At 35.4% G+C, this 26,457-nt stretch overlaps 1 protein-coding gene across 4 annotated transcripts in view; it reads right to left on the bottom strand.

The window, feature by feature from the left end:
- LOC150101220 (uncharacterized) overlaps positions 1–26,457 on the bottom strand; it is a 530,669-nt gene that overhangs the window by 106,888 nt on the left and 397,324 nt on the right. For all 4 annotated transcript variants that reach the window (XR_016549128.1, XM_090401188.1, XM_090401189.1 and 1 more), the window contains exons 14-15: positions 10,221–10,502; positions 324–487 (exon numbers count right to left, since the gene is read on the bottom strand). Coding sequence is in view for 3 of the 4 variants with exons in the window: in XM_090401188.1 (XP_090257314.1) it covers positions 324–487; positions 10,221–10,502 (446 nt within the window). In the remaining variant the exon portion in view is untranslated. The remainder of the gene's footprint in view (positions 1–323; positions 488–10,220; positions 10,503–26,457) is intronic.

Raw genomic sequence — 26,457 nt, 5'->3', positions numbered from 1 at the left:
TATCTCAATCATTAATACACTGCATTGCATTTATTCTATCCCTTCTGCACTAGCACTAATTTTCTGATGTTCCCTTTCTCTAGAATGAACTAAGACCGCAGTTATTATTTTTCTACTGTATAAACAGACAGATCACATGAAAATTAAGAAAATCTAGATGGTAGGTAATGATTTTACAAATCATTACCTACCATCTACATTTATCACAGTAAAAGAGTGTGAATAGAATTTATTCAGAATAAAAGAGTATCAAATTTATTTTTGATGCTCTTTTATTGTGAATATTAAAATTCTCTGAAATTAGAAATAAAAAACAAACTTACTTTTGGTCTTAAGCCAGGAACTGGAGGGTGTTTGTTATGACTGGATAGTCCTATGTGAGATTGCATAACATGGTCCTGATAATATGAAACGGGTCCATTTGCTAGTGATCGATTATGGGGAATACTCATCACAGATATTTTGTTTGGCAAGTGTTCTTGAATTGCTTAAAACCAAATAATTTATTACCAATGAGTATGCTTGGCTACAGTTATAAAAAAGCAAGTAATTTATTATATATACAACTTCTTTTAAATATGTATTAAGCGGCATTTTTTATTCTTAAATGTATTACCTCTGAGCAAATATCCCCCTCCAGATTTAGATCTTTTTCTCCCTGTCTTCCATCAATGGTATTTTCTTTTGTACTTAGCTTGTTTATTAATTTTTTTTTTTAAATGAGAATTTCTAATAATACAGTTGAATATGGGGATGTACCTGTAAAGAACTGACACAGGTCTTGAAATAGCTATCATGAAAAGCTCTCAAACACATAGCGCCTGGCAGATTTCCTCAATTCATATTTATGTTGGCTTACTTCGAGATAGTTTACTCCAGTCTGAATGATTCAGACCTACTTACATGATAATGTGGACAGAGGATTTGTTTGCTGCAGACCAACTGGACTTCACTAGAGTTAACTGTACATCACAATATAGACACCTGAATATCAGTTCTATAAGTTTTAACCCCCCCATGGTTTAGCTCTCTATACACTGCAGATGTAAAATCTTTTTTAGTTATTTCAAGACGCATGCTAATAGTCTCCATTTAGGCCTACTAAACAAACTGAAGAGTATTATGCAATTTTTTTTACTTCATTTTTCTTGAAAACATAGTTTAACAGTGACATTTATTTTGCACACTTTTTTTTTTTTTATGTTGAGCCCAAATAACATGGCATACTGCCCTCGGAACTACATCAGACTTTCAAAGCTGTTGGCATGTGAAAGCGCTTACTTTGGACAGAGAATGGTGGAAGGCTCTTATCCATGTGGGATTCAAATCCATCTTGAGGACAGAAGAGAAGAAGAATGAGCAATCCATATCTGAACAGAAATTCAGCAGGTACTTACCATTATTATTAGCTTTGCTCTTTTATCTAAATTTTCCAAAATATTTGCATATATCTGTTATTCATTTCCTATTTTTTGTTTAGCTTTCCAACAAGGACCAAGTTTTCTATTCCTTCAGTAGTAGAGCCTTCTCTGGGACTATAGGCACAAATAAGTTTCATTGTCCAATTCCCCATTTCGATGTCTACCCACATCATTACTCGATACCATCAGCCATTCAAGATTATCTTCATGTTTAGTATTGAATACTATAGTTATTGTTTCCTTTCCTTGTTCCTATAAAATCTGGTTATTTAGAAGAACCTCACACCTATTTCTGTGTTGTTATTGTAATATCAATTATGTCAATGTTGTACTTATCTAATTTCCATTTTTTAAAAAAAATTATTATAATAATAATATTTTATATTTTATTCGTATTCTTACATTGATGGTGACTATATTGAATTCTGCAGAGTTTCAGTTTGTTCTAGCTGCTGACTTTTCAGTTTGCCTTGGTTCCCTTACATTTCATATTGTTGTATACCATCACTGTCTTTTGGTTTAAGCCAATAAAAAATGCAATTTGATTGGCTAAATCTCAAATTGCCAGCCCATTCTTACAATATCTTCCGATAGGTACCTCGCTAATGGGATGTACCATGAAAAGATGGTCAGATGCTTGTCTATTTTCTACATTCTTTAAAAGGTTATGTGGTGGGCTCCTCCCAGTTATTTAGCTTTGATCTTTAAGTGACCTCATGTTGATTTTAACTGAAGTTCACTACACTCCAGCATACACACATATCTATATAAAGTCTCTCATAATTGTTTACATAGAATACAGTCAACTATTTAGAATCTGAATTATCAAATATCAAGATTTCCATTTTTTTTACAAGAACTCTCAAGATATCAATGACATCTTGATGGTTACATCATCTGGATGATAACAAATTTATCAGAGAATTCAAAGATCTCTGAACTGGAGATGCATTTGTAAAAAAATGTTGTGTCATAACTTTGAGTGCAGTTTATGAAACTTCAGCTCTTTTTAAGCTTGTGATTAAATTTACCTAATATGGCTACGTTTGAGCTTAACAATGGAGTCGCTACCAAATCTTTCCAGGCACAAAAATCAAGGATGTAACGAATGATCAAGAAATAGAAAATAAAACAGATAGTAGTGCTCATAGAAAGAGATTATTTAAGTAATGATAAATACAGTATCATAGAAGATATAAAAGAATTGCTAGAAGTAGTAAGAAAGAAGAGTGAGAGAAGTGAAAGAAAATTATCACTTTATTACAAAGATATGATAGTCATGAGTTGAGAAGGAAGGCATGATAGCCAATGATTCAATGCGTGGGTTTGCGGAGTGAGCGTGATGGTAGAATGGACTTGTGGGATAGCTTACAATTGAATGGATCTGGAATCTAAAGAAATTATTTACTAGGATAATACCCCTAATTTGGAGAGTTAGGATAACTAGATCATTATGGGAGGAATGGTGAGAATGTGTGTGTATAAGTTTAACTAAGGTATGCAAAAATGATCATATGAATGTCAATGAGCATGATTATGAATCTGGTGTGTATATGTAGAGGAAGACCTGTATGCTTTGGGTTAAGTCATTTTAAATGCATGTATGGGTATGGGATAGAGAAAACTGGCCAACTGAGCCAAAAAGACTGAAGAGTGGTGATGAAGAAATGTATAAACAACTTGGATTAGTGAACAAAGGAAGGGTAATTATGGGAAATTTTAATTATGGTGGTACAGACTGGAATGAAGAGATATAGCTAGGAATAAGGAAAATGAATTTCTTGAGAGATATCTCAGGCAGCATGTAAAGGAGGGTATGTGAGGATCGAGAGTTTTAAACCTGATCACATCATCAGAGAATGTAATTATGAGTGGGGTTTCATACTTTTGTCCATTTGGTGAGAGTCATGATGAAGTGATCACCTGGGTTGTGGCTAGCCATAAGAAGACTTCTGTAAGGAAAGGATATATGTGGAAGTACAAAGCTGGTGATTATGACAAACTTAAGAGACAGCTCGGAGCTATAGCATGGAATGAGGAGTTGAGTAGTAAGGAAATAAATGCTGCTTGGGAACTGACAAAGACGTACATAACAGCATCAATGTGTGAAGGTATTCTGAAGGCCAAAAGGCTGAATAAGGTAGGTATAAAATGGATGAATGAGGGGGCTTAAGCATGAAATCTGAAGAAGGTACTTTGAAGGCAGTACAAGATAAATAATGATAATAATCAGTCTCATGAAGAGTATAAAGAACAAGCCAGGAGAGGAACTCAGTAAGGAAACAAAAGTGCAGTATGAGCATAAATTGGCAAATCAGGTGAAGAAAAACTCTAGAGTTTTTTTTTTTTTTTTTTTTTTTTAGATATGTGGCAAGTAGAAGGAAGAATGATCAAGGTAAGATGATGTTAATGGATGAAAACAGTAGGAATAGTAACTGCTGCTAAAGACATTGTTGAGGTAATCAGTGATCAATTTATAAGGGTGTTCATCCTGATCAGGATGGAATCATGAGGACATAGGAGAAGATGCCTTAGTTGTGAATGAGCAGGAGGTATTTAAAGAAATAACCTTGATGTCAATAAGGCAATAAGATTTGATGATATATCACCATGAATCTTAAGGGAATGTTCCAGGGAATTGGCAGTAACATTGCCATGTTTGTTTACTAGGAGTTTTACAACAGCACAGGTTCCAAGAGAGCAGAAAGAAGGTAAAATTGTTCCATGGCATAAAGGTGGTGATAAGTCTGTGGCTTCAAATTATAGGCCAATCTGTATATCTGGAGTTGTGGTGAAGATACGACAGTGAATGGTGAAAAGTAGGATATAGAATTGGGTTGAAAACAGCAGTATTCTTTTGTAGTTATCAGCATGTGTTTCTTAAGGGGAGATCATGTTTTACTAACTTATGTACTATAAGAAGGTAACAAATATCTTGGAGAGGAGAAATGCATAGTGGCATACTTGGATTTTGCAAAAGCTTTTAATAGGCTCCCATATGACAAACTATTAAATAAATTAAAACAGATGGGATTGGATAACAGACTTCTGAATTGGATCAGTGACTGGCTGTCAGATAGGCATCAGAAAGTTGTTGGGGAAGCAGTATCCCATAAGAGGAAGGTCACTAGTGGTTTACTGCAGGAATCAGTTTTGGGACCATTATTGTTCAATTTGTATATTAATGATTCATTTCAGACAAATTATGGAGACTACAACCATATTAAGGTCATCATCTGCCAGTATACACATATACAGAGACAAGCTATATTACATTTCAAACAGTATGCCAAAGAGACAATGATTTGATCAACGGTTATTCTACTGGCCTGACCTCTAGTGAAAAAATAAAACAAAACAAAATAACTACATCAAAGCTATATTATATTTATAACATTGTCAGAAGACAATTTTATTACAGTAAGAGTGGTCTCTTAATTTAACATGAGAGTTGTTATATTAGAGCTAAGATCATGGATTATGTACAGACATATTTATAATTAACTTGAAATAATTTAAATAATTTATTTAAATTTAAAAATAAATTTAAATAAATTATTTAAAAAAGTGAAGGAAAGACTGCCAGAAGGAAGATGTGTGATAAGTGTATCTAGACAAGGAAGTGTGTTCTGACTTTTAGCCTCAATTGTGAATTGTACGCATTTGTATTGTTTGTTTAGGTGGTCGAGGAAAGTGTCTGTCTGGTCGTCTTGGGACTAGATAGCAAAAACATCAATGTATCTAAGCCAGATTTTGGGGTTTTAAAGTAATCTAGAGCATGTTGCTCAAAAGATTCCATATAAAAGTTAGCAATTGGGGGGGGGGGGGTGTAATGGTGAGCCCATGGCTGTGACTTCTTTGTGTAGGTAGAAAGTGTTTTGCCATACTAAATAGCCAGAACATAGTACTTGTGCAAAGTGTGCTGTGATATCTGGAGGGAATTTGTTCTGTAAAAAAATAATTTTATTATTAATTGAGACATTTGTGAAGAGGGCTGAGATTCCAAAACTGACTACTAAATTGCTTTTTTCCAGTTTGATGTCTTTAATTTTGTTTAGAAAGTGTTGTGTATTTTAATATAGGAGGGGGAATGACCTACCAGTCTCCATAATTTGTCTGAAATGAATGCTGATCAACCATGTAACATTAAAGGAAAGGATGTATAAGAATGATATTGGGATGGGTTTAACTAGTGATATGCAGCTGTTTGTAGACAATGAAAAATTGGGGAGAACAATGCAGAGTCAAGCAGATGTTATGACCTTGCAGAAGGACTTGAATAGATTGCATGAATGGGCAGGTCAGTGGAACTATCAGTTCAATGTTGCAAAGAGTAAGGTAGTTTGAAATTTGGTAAGCAATGATGGGATGTAAAGTATATACTCGGTGGGGAAACTTTAAAGCAGGTAGAGGAAATGAGAGATCTGGGAGTGATGGTGGACAAGGAACTGAAATTCAAGGGCCACACATTGCACAAGTTGTGAAGACATCACACTGGATAATGGCAATGAGGTGAAGGACCCTAACATGCAGAAATAAAGATGTTATGATGCTATTGTATAAGGCCTTGATCAGACCTCATATGGATTGTTGTGAGCAGATCTAGTCACCAGGTTTTCATGGTGACGAGAATATAGTGGAAAGGGTCCAGAGAAGATTCACAAAGGTTGTCAGTGGTCTTGGGAATGTAGAGTATGAGGATAGATGGAGAGAATGTAATCTGCAAAGCCTCATGAATGAGGGGGAATATGATTGAGACATAAGCTAATAAGATTGTTATCAGGTTGACATGGAAGATTTTTTTCATCAAATGAGAGGGAGGGGGGGTAAAACAAGAGGCCATCGCTATAAACTGTATAAAGAGGGTGTGAGCAGAGGATTCTTTGCATGGAGTGTGGTATGCCTTGCATGAGTGTGTATTGTGAATATAGTGACATTGAATCATTTTAAGGCACGATTTGATGAGCATTGTGTGTACCTTCCAGGATGAGTCTCTGACTACATGGAGGTAGGATGTTAATAATAATATGAAAAAGCCAGTAGATAACTCATAGTGATATATACAAATGTCAGGAGCACTAGTAGCAAAGGGAGGTTTGTTGCTTTGGTGATGCCTAGATGTTGTGGCCATCTGGAAAGAAGTGGAGGCTAACAGGATGAAATATACTGGTGAGGTGTTGCTGCAGATCTAACAATTCAGTCAATGGGAATGATGAAATACATTGCAAATTACCCTGATGGGCACTAAATGAGTAATCATTATGACAAATGTTGATTGGGTAACAGAGAAAACTCATGATAAAAAGGAAGAACCATTTACTGAACTGTTGTGAGACAAACTGCTCAAGCAGCATATGAAAGAATGAACTGGAAGTCAAGAAGTGTTATCTTCGACCACAGTGTCAGAACAGGTGTCAATTAATGGTATCATTGTTTTGCCACCAGTTGGTAACAGTAAGCATACCATAATGAACTGCGAAGTAGCTAAGTATATCTTTGTTCTAAACAGGAAACGTTATGAAAGACTCAGGAGAATACTATGTTCAATCCCATGGTATCTGTTACTGAATGGGAAGGAATCAGCATTGCATGGAAAAGCTTTGAAAAGATGCTTCAATGATGCAGTAACTGAATAAGTTCTTAGGGTTTAACAAACAAATAGGGTGGGAGGGAGTGACATAGATGTGCAACCTTATTCAACAGATAAGGCTGCACATCTATGAGATTCATAAGATGATGAGGTGGAAGATATATCACAAGAACAACGATGAGAGAGGCTATGAAATATATAAAGTGCAGACTAGCAAAGTTGTGTGTTGTATGGAAAGCTAAGAAAGAAACTGGCTGTGTAGGCAACCAAAAGAATTTTATTTATCATCATCACGAACCATGGGCTCACTGTCCATTGATGTCTGATGCCTGGTTCACTATCTTCTTCCACCTTTCTTTGTCCAGTGCACAGTGTCGTAGTTTTTGTACACCCATTCCACAATTTTATTTATGCTGCAAGATAAAGAATTAACATGGAATTATAACTTCATTGAACGCAGATGGTACCCTTGTGTACACCCATTCCACAATTTTATTTATGCTGCAAGATAAAGAATTAACATGGAATTATAACTTCATTGAACGCAGATGGTACCCTTGTGTAATAAGCAGATGTGATTTTAAATAATGAGTGCTCACTTTACTGATATCTATCAATATGGTGCATTGGTCTAATGCTACATTGGATGAAGAGAGAGAGATGTGCGCAAGAAGAAGTTTCTAGGGCTGTTGCAGAACCTCGATAAAAATTTGGAAATAGAATATCAGCAAAAGGAATGTTTGGTTGAACTGATAAGGCCCTCGACATGTTTGTATAATTTGAATCTCAGCTAAGGAAAGATACCACATGAATGGAAAGAACATGATAGTCCTGTTTTTCAGGTAGGAGATAAATTTCATCCTGAAATGTGAGGCCACCATCCTGTTTATTGGAAGCCTGAAGTGGCTTGAAAAAGTTTCATGTTCGGTCTCTACAGTAGGGTTTCCAGACTATATAAAAATTTTTAAAAAATAAAAAAAAATTCTTAGCCTATCCACAGTATATAATATACTACAGGTTTACAAATACCTTTCATAGGTAGAAACAACATGAAGGGTGGTGTAAAAACTGATGTGTCTAACTATCAATATCTCTGAGAGGTGGTGAAGATTTCAGATAAGTTGGTAGAACTCACATATAGAAATGGGTTGAGAGGTAAGTTATACTTTGCAAAGAACTGCATAGGTTTACTAAAGAGAGATCATGTTTGAGCAATTTGCTTATATTTTATAACAATGTTAAGGCTATTTAGATAAAAGGAATGGATATACAATGAGTAGAGTTTGACGTATTTGATAGAATATCACATGAAACACTTGCATAAATTGGATATGACTGAAATATCAAATACTGCTTGGATAAACCAATGGCTGACAGACAGATGTCAGAAAACAGTATATGGAGGATGTGAATCTGCTAGATTTAAGATGACCAATAGTGTGACCCAAGGATCAGTCTTTGTGGGCACTGTTATTCAATTAATGATATTAGGAAGGATGTAAAAGGAGCAAAGACAGGCAAAGCAATCAGAAATGCTAATGATATACAATACTTACAGAATGATATGAATAGGTTGGAACTTTGGGCACATGGTAATGACTATCATTTCAGTGCTAATAAGTGTATAGGTAATGCACTATGACACAAACAGATTTCCAGCAGCATATTACATGGTGGAATTATGTTTGGAGAAACTGATGAGACTAGGGTTACTTGGAATCATGGTGGATAGGAAGTTCAAAAGAACACACAGCAAAAATTGCAATACTTAAACAACCATTGATATGTAAGGATGACAGTTTGCCACTTTACAAGGTTATGATAACCACACCTGAACTACTGTGTATAGATTTGGTCTCTTGAGTTCCAATGGGATAAAGAGTTGTGTAAAGTTGTGCAAAAGAAAGTTACTAGGATGATACAGGGATTATGGAATGTAGGTCATGAGAACAGATTGAGAGTGTGAAGTGCAAACACTGGTCTGAAGAAAAATGAGTGTAGTATAAAGGCATGTAAACTGCTTAAAGCATTCTCGTAGAAAGGCTTTATATGCTGGTTATACATAATTATTAATTGACTTAAGGAATTCACAACATACAACAGAATATAAATTAAATTAAATTAAACTTTAATATATATTTCCAATATTTTGGCAACGTCACGTTGCCATTTTCAAAGGAACTTACAATAAAGACATGTGCATGCACGCACCACATACAGTAAATGAGGACAAAGCAGGAAGCTATAATTTCTCCTAAAAGTCTTGATAGTGCCCCTTAGTGGGCTATGTAGGTATTCTTGGCAGTTGGGCTGAAGGTCTCATGAAGATCTCTCCCAAATTTGGGGCAGTCTCATGCAACCAAATTTGTTGAAGTTTGGCATGTTTCTTAGGGCTGAGGCTGATTCCATGAAAAGTCTTTCAGACTTGAACTAGCTACGGTGTATTATTGTGGCTTTCTTTCACCGTATTCTGTGGCGTGAATCCAGAGCATGGTCTTCAAGACCAGAGTGGCTATACTGGTGAAAATGGATGTAGTCCTTGTGTTCTGAAATTCTGATATTCGCTGCCCTGCCTGTTTGGTCAAAGGACAACTAACAGCTGCAAGGGACCTGGTATACACCAGGTAGGTCTAGGGGAAGTGGTTGGTCTTTAGTGGAGCAGATAAGGAATGCCAATTTTCTATATGGTCTGTATGAAAGACTTTTTTTAACAGTTCTCAGTACACACTAATTTTTGATAGATTTACCAATAGAAACATAACAAATGCCATTCTAAAGGACTCGTTAGGTTTATACAAATGATTATTGTTTTAAATCCATAAGACGTTTTGAATACCTTCCTCTTTGCATTCTATTCTGCTTTGACAAAGTATAACATCGAAAAATTCTTCACTGAATTTTTGCATTAATATCTGCATATTAAGGATTTATTTCATCGGTAATACTCATACACACTAAATCAGAGCATCTGTGTATTGTTTATAAAATAAATGTTTATAAGTGCTTATAAAATAAATTTAATAATAAAAAAAATAACACATCAAGTAAAATATCAAGCCAATTTTATTGCATGTTCAAGACATAGATTACATTCATACCTATATAAAATTCTATGATGCTCAGCATGCTGAATTTATTCCATTTCTGTCAGAAACACTTAAAACTGATATTAAGGTAGTTACATGGAAACCATTTTTAGAAATACTTACTAGTTCCTAAAGGTGGCCTTGGCATATTTACAAATGAATTTACATGGTTAGATGTAAACCCTGGAGGAGGTGGTGGCGGCGGTGCCACCCTTCTTTGTGATAGTTGTGATTGATCTGTAATGTGCTGGGAGTGGAAAGAAGAATTTATTATGTTACTCATAGGATTTCCAAATGAACTCGAAGTAGACCTATTATGTTTTGCCAAGGTCTCTGACCTATGAACGGCTTCTTTTTCTAATAAATCAGCTAGACCTTTTGATGATTCATCCCAAGGATCAAATCCTATAAAAATGGATACCAATAAGAAAACTTAAATACAGATAATTGAAGTTTAAGGGCTGTAAAGGTAATTAAAATTAGAATAAAATATCTGGTGATGAGAATGAAATGAAATATAAAATATAAATCTTTTATACATGTCATTTACTTTAAGATTGCCTTCTTTAAACCTTTTATAAAGGGTGTTTCAAAATGAAATGAAGACTTTGAAATATTTATTACTCAGTAACTAGGTTTCACATGATCAGTATACTACAGGTCCATTTGTAAGATAACAATAACTGTGAGTTACTTGACAAATTAGTTTGGACTACACATTCACGTGAAACCTAAGTTCATCTTCATCTCTAATTTTATTAATTTATTTTTTCCACACATTTTAATCATATTTTCACATAAAAGCAACATCAAGAAAATTCTGTCCATTGTCATTTATATATATATCACACAAAAGCTACCAAGCATGCTTAGAGAGTTCTGTTTTTTTGCACATAAAATTACAATAAAAGAAGTTTTATCTGCATATTTTGGAAATGTGCTTTTACTTTTAGTAGGATTGTTCGTTGTACAGTAAATTAAAGATGCCAAATTATATTTTTGGTTTCATTCTTTATCCAAGTGCAAGCAAAAAGTTTACATGCGAAGTCACTTCATAACTGAGCTACTTGTATATAATGGCTAAAGACTTCATATCATTTGCCTTAGTATCCCATAAAGCAACACACACACACACACACACACACACACACACACACACACACACACACACACACACACACACACACACACACACACACACACACACACACACAATGTATAATGCATTATGAGAAGGACCAATATACAGACCGGTTTCAACCTTTATTAAGATGAAAAAGTAAATATGTGCTCATCATAGGCCTAGAGTAATTAGTACAGTGCAGAAAGAGAACCCGATGGTATTAGGAGAAAGAAAAGACAGATGGACAGTTAGAGAAAATGCCTTGGATCTTCTATATCATCGTATAGCCAAAGGCTATCAGTTTTCCTTTTTCACCAATCTCATGAAAATAAACGATCAAAAACCACTTGAAACTAAAGTGCAAAGATGACTAATACCCAGGTGGTTAGCCTTGTCTGGTTAACCACCTCTTAATTGAATTAAGAGGATGGAACCATTTAAAAAACTTCTCATAGCAAAAATAGACAGAATTTTATCTCCACCTGGTGAATATTGCATAATGTGGATGGTCTACACCATCTAGTCAAAAATTGGATATCTCCTAGAATGTTTCTTTCTAAACAAAAATAATCGTCTGACTGAACAATAAAATGTCAACAATACGATATTATAAAGCATTTGTATGTAGTATAGCTGGTTTTCAAAACCATGTTTCTTTCTAACCTTTCATAAATGGTATTTAAATTCATTAATTATAAAAATCAAAATTCTCTTCCTATTACTGACAGGTGGCAAGTACTGCAAAAAATAACCTACTCTATCGTAAGTAATGGAATGCCCAACACATTACATAATCTGTTCCAAAAACAGATTATGTAATGTGTTGGGCATTCCATTCCGATGTTAAAGTACCTCCATTTGATGGTAGTGACTTTAGCAGCGATATGCAATTCTCCAAGCAGGATCTCTCCTGTTAGTAGAGGCGAATACTGGTCTTGATCTTGAAATTCAGGCTTGCTCGTTATCATTGAAGTCTGATTAGTGGAATAATGAATTACTGACCATTTAAAACTATGTACAGGTAACCCTCGTATAACATGGATGTTACATTCCACAGAAATGCCGCGTTATATAAATCGCGTTATGCAAGTCTCAGATCACATAGAAAAAGTAGGGTTATGTTCTGAAATCGTTTTTTTTTTTTTAAATTATATAAACAATGACATATCCAACAAAAAAAATATTTTTATTTTTCATCCAGGTAATTCATGTAAGTTAAGAAAACATATAAACTATGAAACAAATACATAGTTTAAAAATTACAAATTGTACTTAAACTTCATTGCACATAATGCATAAATGTTTTAGGCAAAATAAAATAGTGCATATTTAATCTTTCATAGCACAAGGATTTGAGGATTGGTTAATAAACACTAGTTTTGTTATGTAATCACCTGATGCATTACTACAAAACAGTAGAGTAATTCTATCTTTGGAAACTTTGAATCCAGGAGCTGATCTTTCAATTTTCGAAATATAGGTGTGTTTTTGCACTTTTTTCCAACATAACCCAGATTTATTCGCATTGAACACCTGGTCTGCATTATAAATGTTTATAAACTTTGAGTTTTTTGTTTAATAAGATTTCCATCCATAGGAATTTTCTTTTGAAGTGCAATCTTCTATTGAAATCATAAGAGATTTCTCAATTTTACCATTAGAATATTGCGTACACGAGCAATGCGCTTTGCACTTATCATTGACACAGCAATAAACACTTTCTCGGATTTTATGTTAATTTTGTTTGATTGTTCGAATTTTTGATTAATTTAAATTCAAAGTCCCTGCAAAAACTCCTGGTTTTTCTCCATTTTTCAACCGATCCAAGATTATGAATATTTTTCTTCGAGAGAAAGTGGTATATATATAGTAATGTGGCCATTACTATAAAAATAATTTTTTACACAAAAAAGTAAGCATTACATATTGTATGTAACTCACCAGAAAATAAAGTGCTCAGCTTGAGACGAACACACACTTATGATTTTTAATGCACTTTCCTGGCAGAAACAAGGGCAATTTTCAACAATAAACGCTTTATACGGTAAACAATTGAGGTACATGCGTGCTAAAGGGTATTTCCCCTAATATAAATTCAGTACTTATAATTACATGTGGGATACAGGCAGACACAAATTTAATGAAGATAAAATTTGATTTTTAAGTCATGCAGTGAAAAACATATGAAAAGATGAAGGGTTACTACAATTTGTAGATCGTGTTTTTATCAGAACCATGTTGTATAGGTACCTCATTATACGAGGGTTACTTGTATTTAGAAATTTATGTACATTTAATCATACAAATACAACATTTATTTTACAAATGATATTCAATCTTTTTCAATTTAGCTACTTGAATACAAATTCTACCCTATGGTTGTTCTTTATGAACTAGTCAATACCATCTTCATTAAAAGTTCATTGTAACTTAATTTTCTGAAGCAACATGCACACTTGTCAAGGCTGGCTGAAGCTCACTGGCTAGAGCTACTTTGACTGTGTATGGCCTGTGTTTAAGCAACAGGGTGAGATGACGTGGAGGGAGCAGAAATGTCTATGCGCACGCATGAAATCACAGTGCTGAAGTGAGGACCTGGATGCTCCCACAACCGAGAAAGCTAAGGTAGCTTGACTAGTGTCGGCCTTTGATACACAATGCAAAGCTCAATTATTGCCGCGCATGCTTAAAATATCGTCTGTCTACAAAAATAAAAGCCTAAATGGAATGCTTATAAATGTATGCATTTATTAACAAATAAATATTACTTCTTTCTCAATTAATGTGCTTGCGCAGCAAGCATGGAGAATTCGCCACTGCCTGTTCGGGTATCCTTGGAACTTCAATAAGTTATGAAACAAAGTGTTGTCAGTACCCAACCGCAAAAGCTTGTGGCATAAGAGATTAAAGATTTCTTTATACCAAATTTTACTTTTTTATAATGGAAACAATGTCAATGCCAAAGTGTTGTAGTATTCAGGAAAAATCTCAGCTTTTGGACCTCTATAATCATTTAGTCCAAACAGAGGAAGATGAAAACCCAGGTAGTACCAGAGAAGGTCTGCAACATTTTAAGATGGGAAGCCCAAATCCTCCATGCTTTGAGAGTAGAAGAAATTAGTTTTTAACTAATTGATATCAGCTGGGCCAAAAAAATTGCACAGGTTTCTTATATAATTACTTTTCTTCAATTTCTGTGATGTCTGTAATATTTATTATGCACAATTGAGCAGGGAAGACTATGGTTTTGAGCACTATGGCTTTAGAAGAAAAGGAAAATGGCCTTATTTTTCGGTCTTCTAAGGTTTCGATGTTCTTGTATATAAGTTCTTGAACTGGTAATACTGGGTAAGTGGAAAAGGGAATTCCAAGTATAATGAGGGGGTTCTCTCTCTTGGGGGTTAGTTAAAAAGGAATGCCTCTAAGATCCCAATTCCCACAAATGTTTAATTTCATCTTGAGTGCATTAGCAGTTAATCCACTGAATCTTGCTGAATTTTCCAAAATACCAAAAAGATGTATATGGAATCATTGTCCTTCAAAGTGCCCACTACATCATCGGGATATGCTAATACCTTATTTTCCTTCATAGTTGAAGGAATTGTTATTCCTTGCACGTGTATTGTCAACTTCCTGTAAGAAAGGTTTATGAACCAATGTTAAAAGCAATGAAATAAGAGGTAAAACTTGCTTAACTCCTTTTTAAATTTTGACTGAGTCTGATAGTAAACCATTACCTAGGAGGTGGCTAGTTGAATTGGCATAGCTTCCTTTAATAACAGATAGAAGCTTGTGGTACAGGATGTGGAAAGTAAACGGGTGCCGGACATTATCAAATGCTTGAGTAAGGTCTACTGATAGCACTACCATTGGCTGCATTTTAGTATTAACTAAGCAGAGTATACCACACAGCAGAAACAGATTAAATTCTATTTCTCAGCCTAGAACTCCATACACCTGAGAGCTTTTGATTGGTAGAGCCTCTGCTACTAATGGCTCACACACAATGTTACGCAAGTTTGAGTGCAGTTAATAGTTGGAAGGGGTTCAATCATTCGATGCTGTTGGCACACTCTTCCTCGATGAGTCTTTGGACTCCCTGGAGGTGTCACATAATAATAATTGTGTATCTCAATCCTACTTTGAGCCAGTAATTGATAATGCAGAAAAATATCTTGGAGTCAGTATTATTATTAAGAGACCTCCAAGGAGTCAGGAATTCATCGAGAAAAGCCATATTATTTGCACCATCTATCACATACCCATTCATGAATTCATTTGCACTACTTGCACACACATTAAATAGCACTCCATTTCAATTACACACTATTCTATGAGAGAAAAGTCTAACCAACTTCTTGATAGCATTCATTCTCAACTGCCTACAAATTCTCAATCTATCTTCATAATCTGTATTCTACAATCCTAATATCATTTGACACTCTCCTCTGCATTCTCTCCACTGTATCAGAATCGCCACAGAAACCAGGAGACCAGACCTGCATGCAATAGTCCAAGTGAGGTCATATCAAGGCCTTCAAAGAGGGCAAAATGACTTCCTTATCCTTACATGTCAAGGTTCATTTCAGCATTGCCATTATTCTCTGAGTTGTATTTATAATTTTTCCTATATGATCCTTGAACTTCAACTTTGTCTACTAAAACTCAAGAAATTCTAGCCTCATCAGTTTCTTCAAGCATAGTTCCACCAGTATAATAACGCACTGGATATCTAATCACACAAAAGTGCATGAGTTTACATTTAGTAACATTGAAATGACAGCCATTTTCACATGCCCACAATTCCAGCATATTCAAATCATTCTGCAAGTACTGCATATCAGCAGCCCTCCTGATTACCCTACCTATCTTTGCATCATCAGCAAATGGCTGTCTGTTACCTGTCAAATCTTTCGCAATGTCATTAACGTACAGATTCAATAAGAATGGACCAAGAACTGATCCTTGAGGCACACCATTAGTTACTTTGAATCTTGCAGATTCATCCCCTCCCCCAATACACAACTTTTTGATATATCTGTCAGTCAGCCATCCTTTTATCCATGGCAATAGTTTATAATCCAATCCCACATTCTCCAATTCATGCAACAGTATTCCATGCTGTATTCTGTCAAAAGGCTTAGTAAAATCCAAAAGTATCATGGTATATCCATTTTCCCTTGTCTAACTCAGTGGTAACATTATTAATAATGTTATAATAATAGTAGAATAGAATGTGAGCAAGTTGCTAAAACTCATGCTGTTCACTGCAAAGCACAGATTCTCTGTCAACCCATTTATGAATGTGAGCCCTAACCAACCTTTCCAAAATCTTCACCACCACTCCTGAGATACTGATTGGTCGATAATTGGATACATCAATCTTTGCATCACCCTTGTGCAATGGGATTATCATATGTTCTTTCTACTCCTGTGGAATCTTCCATGTTCTTAGACTCAAATTATATAGCCTGGTCAAGGGAACAGCCAGTTCAGCTTCTTTTAGCATCCATGTTGATATGCCATCAGTTACTATTGCAGAATTCTTATTCAGTTTGTGCAACAGCTTTAATATTTCCCCCTCACCTACATGAGTTTCCTCATATGGTGAAGAGATAGTGGATAGTTCAATGTATTAGATAGAGAAATAGGTCTCCACCTGTTGATTAGGGTGTTATCTCTATTAGGTTTTGGAATGAGGACGTTATATGCTTGCTACAAATTCACTTGATATATATATGTCCTGATTAGAGAAAAGAATTAAACAGTAGAACTAGAATGGGACGAATAAAATCCCAGGCCTTGTAGTAAAAGTTCTATCACTAAACCATCAGGTCCTGAGATTTTCTTCTCTAGCATTCTTCATATGCTGTGGTGACTTCGGATGCTGTAATGGGTCTGTTAAGTCCATCTTGGATATAAACAGGAAACTCGTTAATGTTCCAAGAGTTATAATTTCTTAATGTACTATTGTCTTCAAACAGATTTGTATAGTGTTTTCGAAAGGAGTCAAGGATGTGTGTTGATGGTGAACATGCCTTCACCATCAACACAAATTTGAGTGATAATCCTTTCTTTTGCAGAAATTTGGGAATTGTCTACTGAAGAAAGCAGCAGAAGGGCTATCTGCTAAGTGTTGCTGCTGTATTCTTATTTTAAAATTTCTTTCTTCTAGTTCTTTCTACTTTTCCACTTCTATCACTATGTTAATATTTCTAATGATGTTGCTACATTCTATATCATTGTGTTGTTTTGCTATGAACCAGCTTCTCTCTTTATACAGATCTTTCAACTTTTTTCTTTTGAGGAATGTCTATTCCTTTCCCCATTCAATCATATTCGGTTTTACTGCTTGTTTGAAATTTAACCACATATCCCAGCGTTCCAGGTAAACATTATTCTAATTTGAATAGGGATTCTGGAATTTGATTGGAAAATTTGGTGGAAGTCTCCATAGTTCATAACTGATCTCTATTTGTTCCATGCAGCGGAATTAAAGTAGAACTGGATTATGATCTGGCATGTTGATGTCAAGATGTTTTATCTGAATTATGCTATTTATAAGGGAAGAAAAGATATAAATTTGATCAAGACAAGTACCAATACCTCGATTCATGTGAGCATGGAGATTAGGATTATGAATCCTCAATATGTGTAATAGTTGAGCATTTTCGAGACATGTTTTTAACTGTGCATATCCCACTTTTCCACTCCTGGGGGCATCCTCCTATTTGTAGAACATGGAGTTTTCACTATAATTCCAGCCTCCACCTGTTATGATATAGTTGGCACTATATAAATACAGCTGCAATTCCTAGAAGAATTTTCATCCAATTATTCCAATCAGTAAACTTTATTATTTTTTCTTTAATCATATTTGCTTTCCCTTTATTAGCATGAGATGGTTCTTCATAATCCATACACTCTTCTGAGTCTGAAGATTCTTCATTTGGTGATCTGCAACCTTTCCCATCTTTACATTTTTTATTATTTCTTCTTTTAGATTTAGTTCCTTTTTAAGACCTGTTATATAAAAGAAATTAAGACATGTTAAACATCTTAATTTCTTTCCTTTTTTTTTTTTTTTTGTTTATCTTCAATTTTTTTATTAATTCATCTCTTCTTTTTGATGATCTTGTCTGCCCATTAAGTTCTTTCGGCTGTCTTACTTGCTTTTCTGTTTCTACTCTGGTTTCTCCTTGATAAACAGTTTCATTTGTTTGCAATTCATCTTATATCTGTTTGGTTGTTAATAATTGGTAATTTCAACTGATGTTGTTCCATCCATATTTGACTCAGAAAGTGGCCTTGCAGTTTTGGGGCTAATTTCTGGCTGATTTGGTCACATACTTTTTTGCGATTTACCAAGTATAGTTTGTTTTTAAACAAACTATACTTGGTAGCGCTGTATTTATTATATTAGACTAAACTGGAAGATCAGGGAACTCTTTTTTATGCCTCTGATATATATATATATATCAGAGGCATAAAAAAAATCAGTACAGCCAGTTAGAACAGCATATATATATATATATATATATATATATGCTGTTCTAACTGGCTGTACTGATGCTCCCACTCTTTCAGTGAAAGTTCTGAAAGGACAGGTATTAATGCAGTGTTCAGAACTTTCGCATTTCTAATTGTGAAATTTAGATTAGCGATATGTTCGATCTCCATACAGTTGAAACACTTAGATTTGGGACAGCTGCCACCAAGTGATCGTAAGAACCACAATGCAGGCACTAATTCTGTACTCTGTATTTTGGGAATGTCTGTATAGAATTTCATTACTGTTCTCTATATATTCCACTAGAAATCTTTCGATCTTTACTGTTTTAACCTGGCTTCCCAGCATTACAGAAATTACTGTGCTACTTTTGAATGTAAAATCCTGTAACAGTGTTAGTATAGAGGAGCAAGAGAGCTTATCCCTTGTTTCCACATCTAATTATTTAACTACAATTAAATATTTCCCTCTGCAATATACAGCATGAGAGAATAAATCTTACTGCCCCAAATGCCTCTTTTAAAACCTTAGTCACCTGTCTCACACTTCACATCCTGGAATTTCAATCCCTAGAGTCCTTGAATTGGTACCATTATCTCAGGGGGTGTAAAACCTCTGCACTTGATTGTAAGAGGAAAAAAAATCTTTTTTATTTTCTACATCATGAGAAAATGCTATACTGAGCTACTACAAAATGGCAGTCGTGATACCACCAAAGGTAATCCCATAATGCTGCACTACCAGCAATCTCAATATTTGGTTTAAAAAAAGTGCTAGTAGGGGCAAAACCACCACTTGCACCAGTAAAATAAAATCAAAGTGAAAAACAAAGGAAAGAAAACCAAATTACTTATTTTGTCGAAACAGGGGAGCAAGAGGTGTGATAGTATTAGCAAAAAAGAAAAGACAGATAGATAGCATGAGAGAGAGAGAAAAGGCCTCAACTTCTTTTATATCATCATATAGATGAACGACCAAAAGACCAATTGAAACTAAAGTGCAAAGATGATTGGTACCCAGGTGGTTAGCCATATCTAAGTTCACCCTCTTGAGTTGGCCTTCTCTGTCTAGGATTGCTCTCCAGTCATCCCTCTATAAGACCACATTGAATTAAGATAATGGAAGTAGTTAAAAAACATCTAAGCAAAAATAGACAGAATTTTATCTTCCCCTGGTGAATATTGCATAATGTAGGTGGTCTATACCACCTAGTCAAAAATTTAATATCCCCCCCAAATGCTTCTTTCTAAGTACAAAAGTCATCTAACTGAAGAATAAAATTTTCACAATACAATATTATAAAGCATTTGGATGTCATATTGCTGGTTTTCAAATCCATGTTTCTTTCTAACCTTCCATAAATGGTATTTTAATTATTTTTCTTTCTTTCTTAATCCTCCTGCTCTTCTACCTTTTAAGGAGTCGAGGTTTCTTATTCTTGCAACCGTAACTGTCTCAAGGATAAGGTGGTTGGCCATATGCCTCCTGGCATGTTCTGTCTGTAGATGCATGTATTCACGAGGTTGGTATGCCTATTCTGGGGGACGAAAAACTTGAGTTCGTCAAAAGAGACTGGATAAAAGTTCCTCATGTCACTGATGAGAATTAACCCCAGGTCTTTCTGACTAAAGGGCGTCTATAATGACTGAGCTATGCAGGCTCGGTATTTTAATTCATTAATTATAAAAAATCAAATCTGAGATGTGATCAGTGGAAGTCAGACCCAGAAGTGATACCAAGGTTCAAGTAATGCAGAAGTCATATTTCCATATACAAGTAGCCAAAAGGTGTCACAAATTATTACTAAAATACTCTGGATTAGAGAAAGATGTTGAAAATTTTTTCACTTGGTTATTCTTGGTTTCATACTTTATCCCAGTGTAAGCAAACAAAATTTGCATGTAAAGTCACTTCATGACTGGGCTACTTGTATATAGAGAGGCTAATGACTTCACATCAATTACCCATATTCATAAGGATATTATACATGTTCGTAAGGATATGCGAGTTGCATTATAGGATACTACTAAGGCAATTGACGTGAAGTAGTTAGCCACATCAGTAATCCAGTCGTGAAGTGACTTCATGTGCAAACTTTGTTTGCTTACACTTGGATAAAGGATGAAACCAAGAATACAATTTATTATTATTATTATTTCTCAAGACCTCATCGAGTCAAAGACTCATCTGGGAGGTCCTTTTATCACACACACGTCTCATCATACTGTGTCTTAAAGACACTCAAACTCCTTGCAGACACCACACTCTCAGGCAAGGCATTCCAATCATTCACAACTCTGCACGAAAAAACCTGCCTCTCACACCCTGTTTATACAGTTTCCAGGGATGACCTCTGGTTCTCCCCTGATCTCCCACTATTCTCTGTAGAACTTCTCCACCATTGATCTTATAACAACCCCTTACCAACTTGTGGGTCTCTATCATATCTCCCCTCTTCCTTCTCTCCACCAGACTCTGTAAATTACATCTTCTCAATCTTTCCTCATACTCATTCCAGAGGTCAGAAACTACCTTAGTCAGTTGCCTTTGGACCCTTTCCAACATCTCTTCATCCTTCTGAAAACCCAGTGACCAAATCTGGGCACAATAGTCCATGTGTGGCCTAATCAAAGCCTTATACAATGAAACAAGAATTTCCCTACTTCTACACCGTCAGTGTCCTCCGCATCATTCCCAGAAGTCTTTGTGTTGTCTTCACAATTTTGGCGATGTGTCCCCTAAATTTTAAATCCTTATCCACTATCACCCCCAGATCTCTTATTTCCTCTACCTCCAACAATATATTCTCACCAAGCATAAATTCTGCATCCCATCTTTGTTTTCCAAATTTTAAAACCTTACATTTTGCAACATTGAACTCACAACCCTATCTGCTTGCCAATCACTGAATTTATTCAAGGCCACAACAACTTCACTACACTTTATGGTTCGTCCAAACTTTGCATCATCTGCAAACAACTGAATCCATCCAAATCTTTGCCAATATCATTAATATACAAGTTAAATAGTAAGGCCCCTAAAACAGACCCCCGAGGCACTCCACTAGTGACTTTTCTTTTCCTGGATATCGCACCCCCATACACAACTTGTTGATACCTATCAGATAGTCAGTCTCCAATCCAATGCACTAATCTAATATCCAACTCCATCTGCTCTAGTTTGACTGTTAACTTATCATGAGGTACTCTATCAAAAGCTTTAGCGAAATCCAAGTATATTACTGTGTATCCTTCTCCTCTGTCCAAGGAAGCAGTCACTTTATTGTAATAAGTAAGTAGATTACTAAAACATGATCTCCCTTTAGCAAATCCATGCTGTCCATCAAAGATTATACCATTGTTGTCAACCCAACTCTGTATCCTAGTTCTCACAAGCTTCTCCAACAACTTAACCACAACACCTGACACACAGATAGGCCTATAGTTTGATGCTTGAGTTCGATCACCTCCTTTATGAAGTGGCACAATCTTGCCCTCCTTCCACTCTTTAGGGACTTGACCAAGTGCAAGACTCGTATTAAAAAAATATGTCAAGGCAGGTGTCAACTCTCTGGCACATTCCTTCAGAATACGCAGTGATATATTATCAAGTCCCACAGCCTTATTTACATCTAGTTTACTCAACTCCCCAAACACCTCTTGCTCACTTACAGTCAAGTCTCTGCTCCCCATCATCAACTGCTCTCAATCTCTCCATGAAGTCACATTCACAAGATTGAATGATCTTTATGAACTACTCATTAAGTATCTCCACCACACATTCTGCAACAGCTGTCTTTATACCATTTCCTCCAATCAATGTCATCCTTCCATAATCATTCTTTCTTTTGCTGGCTACATATCGAAAGAACTCCCTAGGATTCTTTTTAGCTTCATTAGCTAATTGCTGTTCATACCTCTCTTTAGCTACTCTCACCAAGTCACCCTCCTTGCCTGGTCTTTGTAGACCTCATGAAATTGGTTACTTCCACTTCTCTTATGCCTCTACAATGCCCTTTTTCTCTGTATCGCATGCTTAATCTCTTTATTCATCCATCTCACACCTACCTTATTTAACCTTCTCACCCTTGGAATACATTTAGACATTGCATCTACTAAATAGTTTTTGAAAATCCCCCAAGCTGCATTGATCTCGTTTCCAGCTAACTCCTCATTCCATGCTACACCCGCAAGCTGTCTCCTGAGCTCTTCATAATCACCCCCTTGTAGTTCCACATATACCCTTTTTTCACAGGGGTCCTTGCACTGCTGGCAATTATCCAGGTATTTCTTGGCTTTAATTATAGCATAACCAAGTGAAAAAACTTTCAACATCTATGTTCATTGTAAATCATACAGCATTTGCTTACAGACCAGTTTGACCCATCAGATTTTTCACTTAAGACCGTTATATCTTCCGTGATTATCCTCATAAGAACAGCCTTGCCAGTCTCACTAACACCTGAACTTTAGTTTCTTTTCCCACATACATATGCTTCACTTTTATACTGATTATATGAGAGGAGTGTTATTAATGTGTGTGTGGTGTTAATTATGAGTATTGTACATTTTGCTTGTGAGATTACAGTGCTAGCACAGCAGTCAGGATTTGTTTCATGTATTTGAATAATTTCCCTGTATTGTAGTTTTGCATTCATGAAAATTTAATTCTCTAGTACAGGGTTTCTCAAACTTTTCCTACAATGGAACACTTCACAAATCCTGAAATTTAAATGAAACACCTTGGTTAGAGTCGAGTATCATCGATCTATATTCAATGTCAAGCTAAACGCACGCTACAGGCATACTGGGCCACAGCGCATCACATTGACCTTGCTTGTGACCGCACATTTCCTAGAATAGATACCTCCATACTTCACTCACGCTTGGAGGTGTCAACAACCGCGGGTGGCTGAGTCAAGTTTGCTTTAGCACAATCCGCACGCAAAGTGAGGTGCGCCTGATTTTCAAACATGTTTGAATGTTGCAAAATTTAAAACCACTCCACGCTCATATTAATTTTGACATTTTTTCATGGAACATGTATGGAATCACTTTCTGCGGAACATAGTTCGAATTTTTAAATCAAGCTTGATTTAGAGAAAGAAAATAATTTCTGAGAATTTTGTAATTGTTTAAAACAAACATCAAGAATGAAATTTTTATACACTGCAGTATTTTGTAGTAAAGTACTAAAATATTAATCTTACTCTTAAGTTAAAATTTTAAACTTTAATTCACATTGGGACTTCATAGTCAAACTGAATGGTAATATCAGCTGAAACTCTATTGCTAATAATGGTTGGGGGGGGAGGTTAACAAGTTATTCACATACTGAAAGTTTTTTCACTTGGTTATACTGTACTATAAATTAAAGATGCCAAGAAGTTACATTCTTAGTTTCATCCTTTATCGAAGTATAAGCAAACGAAGTTTGCATGTGAAGTAGTTTCATAATTGGGCCACTTGTATATAGAGGCTAACGACTTCACATCAATTGCCTTAGTATCTCATAATGCAATGCACATATTCTTACATACATGTATAATGCTATGCATTGTGGGGAGGCCACTGCCCAAATGGTTTAGATCTTTATCGAGGTATGTTTAAGTGCAGGATACCTCTTCAAAAACTCAGAATGATCTACATGATCACTAAATCTCAATAACTGACCCTAAAGGATCACTATTAAACTCATTACTCTAGGACACATGACTTAGCAGTGGGTCTACCCAGTAACAGGAAAAAAACCTGTCAACAGGTGTAGTCTCTCTCTCTCTACTCTCCAGGATGCAAGCAAACCCAATGATGAGCATTAATAAATGTCAGCTATGGGAGCCAGATGCAGAAGTGATACCAAGGTCATCTTCTTTCTTCTTTTCAGCCATTTTCTGTCCACTGCTGGACAAAGGCCTCCTCCAGTTCCTTCCACCTTTCTCTGTCCTTGGCAATGGTTGACCAACTTTCCCCAATAAACTCTGACAGTTCATCATGCCACCTTATTTTAAGACGTCCTCGGCTTCGTTTCCCTTCTTCAGGAATCCATTTCGTAAGTATGGTGGTCCATCGCTCATCTTCTTTTCTGGGTAAATGTCTGGCCCATTTCCATTTTAGTCGCTTATGGTGAAGAATGATGTCAGTGATGCGAGTCTGGCTTCTTATCCAGGTGTTTCACTTCTTATCTTTTAATGTGATGCCTAGCATCAACCTCTCCATTTTTCTTTGAGTTGTTAATTTATTTGCCAGTGCTCTTGTTAGCGACCATGTTTCGCAACCATATGAGATGACTGGAAGTATACACTGGTTAAATGTCTTCCTTTTTAAACAGAGTGGGACATTCATTTTGAAAAATGTTTTTCAATTTTCTGAATGCACTTGAACTTTTTGAGTCCACAGTTTAGGTCAATGAGATGACCTAAGTATGTATATGAAGAGACCCTTTCCAAAAAATTGTTTTCTATTATGTTTTTTGGTGTTACTAAACGATTAAACATGATTTTAGTTTTTTCTCTGTTTATCTTTAAGCCGACTTTTCTGCTTTCATGATATAGGTTTTCTATCATTATATTAAGGTCTTCTGGAGTGTTTGCAAAAATTATATCATCTGCATATCTTAGATGTGTTAAGTTTCTGTTATTAATTTTTATACCAAGGTTTGTCCAGTTTATATTATTAAATATTTCTTGAAGGACTGCTGTAAAGATTTTGGGTGATAGAGAGTCTCCTTGTCGCACACCTTTTCCAATTAATAATTTATTGCTACCCGTGTGAAGTTGGATTGTTGCTGTTGCAGTGAGGTATATTGCCTGGAGGAGGTCCATATATTATCCACGAACTCCCTGATTCCAGAGTGCATTGATTATTGTGTTAGATTTGATGGAATCAAATGCTTTTTCATAATCAATGAAGGCTAAACAGAGAGGCAATTGGTTTTCTTCTGCTTTTTCTATTATTTGTTTTACTGCATGAATATGATCAGCTGTGTTGAAGCCTTTACAGAATCCTTCTTGTTCTACTGGTTGATTTGAATCTAGAAGAGGTGTTAACCTGTTTGTTATTACTTTTGTGAGAATTTTGTACAGATTAGAGAGAATATTAATTGGTCTATAGTTCTTTACTTCTTCTTTGTCCCCTTTTTTAAATAACAATATTAGAGTAGCTTTTCTCGAATTTTCCGGTATCTTCCTCTCTTCTAGGCATAAATTTAGTAAGTTTGTGACATGGTGAATTATACTGTTTCCTCCCCATTTAATTAATTTTATGTGAATTAGGTCTTCACCAGGACATTTCCCATTTTTCATTTGTTTTAATGCTTGTTTTATTTCATCTGAAGTGAACGGGGGGATGAATTCCATGTGCAATGGAGAGGAGAGGAGTTATTTATATTTGATTTATCTGTTGAAGGATCACTGTAGAGTTCTTTATAAAATTCTTCTAGCCTGCATAGGATTTGTTCTTGGTTCCTTATGGTAGTTCCATTCTTATCTTTTATTGCAGTTATTTGACTTTTGCCAACTGATAAATATTTTCTTAGTATTTTCACATTTTTATTGTTTCGATTGTTTCTTTTATTTTTTTAGTGTTATAAGATCTTATTTAATTTCTCATCTTTTTCCTTATTGTTTTGCATAGTTCTGCATATTCTATTTTAGAAATTCAGTTTTTGTCTTGTTTCATATTTCATCTCTTTTTTAGAAGTTGTAGGGTTTCCTCTGAAAGTTTATGGTC

Source organism: Typopeltis vanoorti, chromosome 12 (assembly GCF_054136105.1).
Source record: "Typopeltis vanoorti isolate ZY-2024b chromosome 12, IOZ_Tvanoo_1.0, whole genome shotgun sequence".
NCBI lineage: Eukaryota > Metazoa > Arthropoda > Arachnida > Uropygi > Thelyphonidae > Typopeltis > Typopeltis vanoorti.
The sequence above is the reverse complement of the archived record's forward strand: the minus strand, read 5'-3'. Positions and strand labels throughout refer to the sequence as shown.